Here is a 7,363-nt window from a genome sequence, read left to right as displayed (position 1 = left end):
ACGCTGCGTGCGCGCCCGCGTGTCTGTGTGTGTGTGTGCCTATGAGCAACTTTTTTTTGTATTCGGTTAATTTTTAGGACACGTTTTTCAGCTTTAAGACAAGAAAATTGCTTGAAAAAGTTCAGCGACGCAGACCTACTTAGAGCGAGTTTTGAGCGATGTCCAACTTCTCCGCTAAAAAAAAAAATATATATATATAAAAAATAAAAAAAAGCTTTATTTAACCTAGAGCAGCCGTATGAAAGGGCACTCCGACCGGCCCGTGCCCAGGAGGGACGAGGTAGCCAACGAAGTATCGACCGTCGCCCCTTGCGTCGACTTTTTTCCTCCCTCCGGCCTTGCCACTTGGGTGGATGGGAACGGGGTGCAGGAAGGGCGGACCCCCGTGGACGTTGAACACAGGCACGAGCTGGAAGCTGGGCTGTCCCGGGATCCCAACGCCGTGCGCGAACCCGGGGTCGCCTCCCACGCTGGCGTCCTTCGCAGAGCCGTCTTCCTCGGAGGACTTGTCTGCGTTCGGAAATTCAAGCAATAAACCTGTTTGATGCAAACAGTTTCAACTTGTGCGCTGTATGATCAGAAATGCAGTCGCGAGAGAGAGGCACTTAATTTTGTTCTTTTCTATTTTTTTCCGCAAAACCGTTGTTTGCAAAATTATGGTAGACGCCTTATATAGCGCTCCAGCGGTACTTTGTGCTATCCTCTATCCTATTTATCCTTCATTTTTATGTTCAGCTGGTCCCACTCAATATGCTTAAGTGTATCCAACTAGCTCACAATATTCCCGTCGTGACTGGACAAAACGCTAGCCACATTTTCTAAAAGAGCGCAAGAAACGACACCTAGAGCAGCGAGTAAATTTTCCCCAACCTTCAGAAATCATTTTAAATTGTAGAATTACGATAAAACTGAAACTTAAACTAACCTGCCAATTTAGTGCTCAGACCTCCTGTTGTGACCTCAGATGTTGTATAATCATCAGCACATGGGCAGCTTGAGTCTGTTTCGCCAAGCGTCGGAAGCAGTCAAAAGGCCGTCGGGATCGTCCGTGGAAATAATGGACTACGATTCATCAAGGTTGTCTGAGTCAAGCAATGACCAGCAAATGTAAGATTTTCAGCACTAGACTTCAAGCGATTCACCGTTCGCATTCGATCTGCCGGCATCGCCCTCGATGAGACCAACCGTCGTGGCGGATGCATTCGCGATCCGCCGACATTTAAACTGAGATGCCATTTCAGGAGTGGAATGGTATGGAAGGTTTTGTTTGCTAGCATGGCGCGAGCTGTTTTCTAGCACGACGCGAACACTTGCAGCCAGTGTTCGCGTCAGACTGCTCGGACCCACTTTCGTCCCAGAAACTTCTCGGTCGGAGACGGATAAGATGTGACACTGTCGCATTTCATCGTGGTGTTATTGCACCGCACAGCGCATTACCAAGTCTCCCCACCCTCTCTATAGCATGCAGCAAATAACCTAAGCCAAACACAATCCGCAAAAGCCACAGAGGTTCGCTATCACTACAACGCACAACGCCATGGAGGAAGAAGCGTTGTCTGCTCCCGGATAAATATGACGTCACGAGCGCCCCTGCTCGTTCTTGCCAATAGAGCGGCCGCCAGCGTTTCAGAGGTGTACCAGTCAAGTTAAGTTTTTTTCTCAAAAGAAAATGATTATTATGATGAGATATTTTGGAACCACACTCACGGGCAGACATTTAGTGCACGGCGAAAATGGTTTCAAACTTGATGACCATCAATATTTCGCCGCAGCTCCCATTTAAACGTAGCGGCCAGACAATAAGGTTTAATGTTTCGCTGCAACAGACTTCTATGATAAAGTTCCTTAAAAAATGTGGGTGTATGCAGATATGTGTGCGTGGAGCTTTGTAACGGAGCGAGCACCTTCGAGAGTAATTTACGCAAAGTCCGTGTTGTACCAAATTAATTCCAACGTGTACAATTGAGGTTACCTGGACAGTCATTTAATAAAATCGCGCGTTTAATACGCACAGTTTATGAATCATATACTTCTTTCCCTCCGTGTTTCTCGCGATCGCTCTTTTTTTAACACTCCAATCGCGGAAGGCCGTCACACGAGTGCTGCATCAGCGATCAGCTGAAACTCGTGGCTTCGCTGTTTGGACACGAGTGGCAGCCGAATGCTTCAGGAGAGCTCATATGCCCACTGATTGGACACAAGATCCAGCCGAATGCTGCCGCAAAGCTGGTGTTCGGACTGTGCTCCGGGCTGACTTCGGTAGGTGCCCTGTACACAAAATTCAGCAATACGGCTTTGTTAAGGCCCTTTCACACGTCATCGCTTGTCTACATTACGTTTGCTGTGATCCAGATCTTGCTCCAGCAGATCCAAGATACTCCCGCGGGTCACTGGGTGCGATCAGAACGGCAGCGCGACGCTCTTTTCTGTTTTATTCTAATTTCTAGCGTAGCGAAAGCTAAATATGGAGGCTCTGGGGATTTTCCCCCCGGTTTTTTGGTGCACTCATCGGATTATTCGGTTGACGAGTATCCAGCAGCACGACGCAACTGGTCCATTTTTTTCGGTTTCGGAATGTCTTGTCTTCGTAGTTGCCGCTGCGGCTGAAACGGCGGCGCTGCATCCCATTCTGTGTTAACACTACCTTGACAACGGTAGCTAAAAAAGGGGGAATTTCTATTTATGTGGTTATCCTGGGTCATTGATACTCGTATGAATTTCAGTTTGTTTTGTAAACGGGGAGTAATGGTTCTGCCAGTGTATAGTTGCCCCCTTGAAAGCGAGATTTAGTCATTTGGTGAAACGGTCTTATTTGACTCGAAAGCTCGGAAAAGTAAAACAGAACCTGTTACGACCGCTCTGCGGCTCTCATTTGTGCACCAACTCTTTGCGTCTGTATTACATTTGATTGGAACATAAACTGAAACATACATGCTCTCGATAGATTGCAGCATGATGGTTCTCAAGGTATAGATACTGTTTATAAAGATTATGAAGCTAAAGTGTCTCGAGGGGAAAGCTGGCATTGGGTTGACAAATACTCATGTCTGAAGGAAGTCATAACAATGAAGGACGAACAAAGTTCTTCTTGTCTGTGTTTAAGTCGTTTTTGCTTGCCCATACGTTTAATAATCTATCTCAATAGAGGGCAGCGACCATAAAAATTGTAAGCTCAATTTCTCAGCGTTCTGCGCTGACTCATATTGTTCGTAAGCTTAAGGCCGTCGTATAAAGGTTGATGTTAAGCGCTCGTGGTAGAGGAGCATGCTTTTATTATGTGTGGGTGTGGGTGTGTGCGCGCGCGCGCGTGTTTTAGTTTATGTAAGGACTTTCTTAAAAAAGATAAGATTTTGTCGGTCTAGCGTCATCATGCGAGCGAATGCAAGCAATCGAGAAACGCAAAGAAGGGAACTCAAATTCCGTTATAGAGATTAGACATTAAAGTTATTAATGTTCTAGGGTTGTTGGCCTTGTATCGTGTATGTCTTCATAACCCCTCGTGTTGGTAGATTGCCAAATTTGTTTGCACCCCTCTAATTCTACACAACTATCTTTCCGTACCCTCAGCAGCTTCCTGTCTTTCAGGGGAGGGTTTATCTTCACCTTCTGCCGGCTTGGGCTCTTCCTCCGGCTTGGCATCTCCTTCCGGTTTTGCGTCTCCTTCTGGATTTGCCTCTCCTTCTGGCTTCGGCTCTTCATCCGGCTTCGGCTCTTCACCTGGCTTCGGCTCTTCACCTGGCTTTGGCTCTTCGCCTGGCTTTGGCTCCTCGCCTCCCCCGGGATACCTGGGAGGAATTACTTCACCTCCGGGGCCTTTGCGGCCTTCCTCACCATCGGTGCATTTGGGACCACCACCGTGGGGAAAGACTCCCGGCACAAAGGGGGGACCTCCGGGACCGTGGGAGATAACCAGGACGGGCCCGTGGCCCCCCAGCGGCGTAGCTCCGAAGAAGTGGGGCGGCGTTAGAACGGGCGTGTGAGGAGCGACGAGAACATGTGCCCGGCTTACCGCAAGTAGCGCCACGAACGCCAGTGCGCCCTGGAATGAGGCAAAATGCGCGTCATCCTGACCGCTTATGCTGTGCAGTAGGAGCAAGGTAGGATGAAGACGCAAATGTTCCAGTGACCCTTGTGAGAAATGTTAAACGCGACGACAAATAGCCGGTTGTATCTGCTCTGCTTATGTAGTTTAGGGGGAGAGGTGTAAAAATTGTTGAACCTTTATTGCGAAGTTGATTGTGCACGCGTATATACCCGGAGAAACATAACACAATAATTAGGGCAAATGCAAGAAGGTATAGGTTTGAACTCGCCTAAGAACAAGCGCAACTTATTGTCACAAAAAATATATTTACATCCCACGTAAAAATAAAAAAAAAAAACTTCCTAGGACATTAGTATAGAGAAAGCCAACTTGTACTGAAAAAAAAACTCAGCAAATGTGTTTTTTCTGATATGTTAAAGCAGGAATAACTGATACGGATGCACTTTCTTCAGATCTTTTACATTCACTAAAGAGCGACTCAAGGGTTTTCAAGGATGAACATTTCCCCGCGAGAATTTTTGTCAACACACACGCGGAGCGCAAAAATATCCGGGATCTTCATATCGGTCGCCAAAAAAACGAAAGCGACCTTTGAGTATAGAGACTGCGTTTAAGACGAGCTTTTGTGTGCATTGTGTGAGACTACACTAAGCAATAACGAGCTAGAGTGTAAAATCGCCACCATCACGCCAAATATTTTAGGAATAAAAAACAAACGTGTGACTAAGATGAAAAGCAGCTTTCTGTCTGTTGCCAAGTAGAAGATGCGACGACTGACTACTACGAACATAATCTTTATACCTCCTGAGCTGCAGGTAAAAGGAGGAGAACGTGTAAGTGACGCTTTACACCTTCAGGTATCATTCCAATTATCAGTCAAGTAGGTCCCCGTTTTCACTAGATTCATGTATAAAATGGTCGACCATCGCAAAAAAGGTGATGTCTCACCTGTACCCCTTCCCCTGGCCCCTGTTTTCACTCACCCGTTAACCTAATTCAACCAGCCTTCCAACTTCCCCTCTCCCTGTCTCCCCTCACACACAGAGACAAATAAATAAGCAATCAAACGGACACAGCACCATTTGCAATCTTGACCAGGTAATTAAATCGACCTTCGACCTAAAACCTGAGAGACATAAACAATCCCGTATCTCGCGCGTCTACAAATCATGACCTTGTAGCGGCTCAGTTTGTCACAAATATTGTTACATAAGAGCGTGACCGTCACCAACAGGAAATAAATGAGTTTCCATGATAATACATGGCACCCCCCAAAAAGAATAGAATGAATCGCCCTTTCGCGCATGCAGGTATTAAGTCCGGTAGGTGTTGAAAGACGGCTTACCTTCATCGCGACGCGAGACGACTTAATTCCGGACGTCGACGGACAACAAGCACATGCGTAAAAGACGGGCGAACTAATAGCAGCCTCCCAGATATTTATACCCTTCGCTGAGAGGGGGCCGGAGGGGTGGGAGGGTGCAGGAGTGGCTTGCCTGGGCCTTTCTCGACTTTTCCGCCGGCAAGTTGTTGCTATAGCATGGACGCGCCGGTAGCCACACCAAACCAGCAAGGACACGTGCGGCCAGGCGAGCAGTGGATGTCTCGGACCTCTGCGTGCACGAACCTTTCCTTGTCACTCTCACCCAGCACCCCTTCCCCTTTTGGGCAGTTTATACATACTCCTGGAGGAAAACAAAAAATACAAATAAATATTGAGAGCCGTTTAGGAGGCGCGGTTACGTTTCTCTCGTATCAAGAGAGCTGGATAAACGTGCGCGGAAAACCAGAGGTGCTTCTTTTTTCTTTTTTACGACATCTAATAAGGAGGGAAATTTTCGCTGATTTGTTGCTTCCTGTTTCGTGAGAGCGTGCCATTGAATGTGGAAGGACTCCAGAAAGAAGAGAACAAAACGATTCGCGCTTTGGGCATGATTGAGTCGCTAATAATAGCTGTTGACGGGGAAAAGTAGACGGTGTCTTTACCGTTATGCTAACCTGTTATGCAGAAACTAAAAAGTAAGTGCAATAGCGAACAAAGAATTAACAAACTTGTACAGCCATACAATGCTAGAACTATTCTGAAGAATACAACTTTGAAGAGCCGAGTGCCCTGCGATGAACGGCAGATGTGAGAAACTCTCGATGCACCTCTATATTCTACATTCAAGGGCTGTGTAATCCACAGAAAACAATCTTTACGCGAAGAACTTTCCATCAAGCTTTCTCTCGCGTGCGCCTTTAGCGTATAATATGGCCATATATGGACTAAGACGATTAGCGGGCATTCTACCAAATGAATTCTGAAAATAAAAAAGACCTTTGAGCTTAACTTGGTGTAGCATAAAATTAGACGCAATGGTTGTACATAATATCCTATTCCTGGGTTTAGGAGATGACGTGCATCGCGCTGAAAATGGGTTCATTAGGTTGACATATATGTTAATTATATAAAGTAAATTATTTACACTCAACTATTTAAATATTTTCTTGCTCGTCCGTACTTCATCCTCCCAACCGTGACATATGACAGCTCTCGACATTATAGCGGCCGTTTCTCTGAAGAGTGCGATTTCCAACATGTGTTCATGTTTTCTTTTTCATTACTATAAACTAAAAAGCTGAAGGGTAAGCGTATTTCTATAACTCGACGAAACACTGATTAAAGAGGTCGCGATGGGATTCTTTTCTACCTATATGGAACTTCACTGAATTTATCCAGCACATACGTAAACTCAAACACAAACAAGGGTATGCAGACTATTTGTACTCTAATTTTATCACCTTTAAAATAATAATTATTCTGGATAGAATCTATGTAAGTGACTATTTGAAGCGAGTGCGTAATGGTGTTGTTTCTTAATGCAAAAATTACCTTCGCAGCCAAATTGTTTTCTTGTACCATGTGTTCACATTGACCCCGAATCAACAAGTAGCAAATGTTTCGAAACAAGCAGCTCAACGCATGACTAAGGTTCATTCTACCATTTAAGACGAAGCCACTGGAAATATAATTTATTCTTAACGGGATGGCAAATCCGTCGACAATTTTCCACTTGCCCAGTAGCTCGAAACGAATGATGTATCCATGTTTTTTTAGGTAGCCCTTTCATTTCTTTTCGGGGTTATACAAAAAAATAGTGGTACACGTCCTGCACTCTAGACATTTGAACAAAGCCAACATGCGACAATTCTTTCGTAACTAACTCAAGCACACTTCGAAAAAAATTCATGATGCTGATGGATGCGCATGTTTGCCTGCAAATAACTTAAGTGGAACTTTAATCACGTAGTAGCCAGTGTTTGTAGACGAAACAA

The 7,363-nt window shown here is 45.4% G+C and overlaps 1 protein-coding gene across 1 annotated transcript; it reads right to left on the bottom strand.

Moving 5' to 3' along the window:
* Positions 1-220: 220 nt before the first annotated feature.
* Positions 221-5,396, bottom strand: LOC120839902 (procyclic form-specific polypeptide B-alpha). The gene is made up of 3 exons (XM_040210299.3): positions 5,391-5,396; positions 3,604-4,039; positions 221-510 (listed from the first exon to the last, which is right to left on the bottom strand). The coding sequence occupies exons 1-3, from the start codon at positions 5,394-5,396 to the stop codon at positions 221-223; spliced, it is 732 nt and encodes a 243-aa protein (XP_040066233.1).
* Positions 5,397-7,363: the final 1,967 nt, after the last annotated feature.

This window comes from Ixodes scapularis, unplaced genomic scaffold, assembly GCF_016920785.2.
Source record: "Ixodes scapularis isolate PalLabHiFi unplaced genomic scaffold, ASM1692078v2 PGA_scaffold2__306_contigs__length_199485367, whole genome shotgun sequence".
NCBI classification, from domain to species: Eukaryota; Metazoa; Arthropoda; class Arachnida; order Ixodida; family Ixodidae; genus Ixodes; species Ixodes scapularis.
This window is presented reverse-complemented; position numbering and strand designations above follow the sequence as displayed.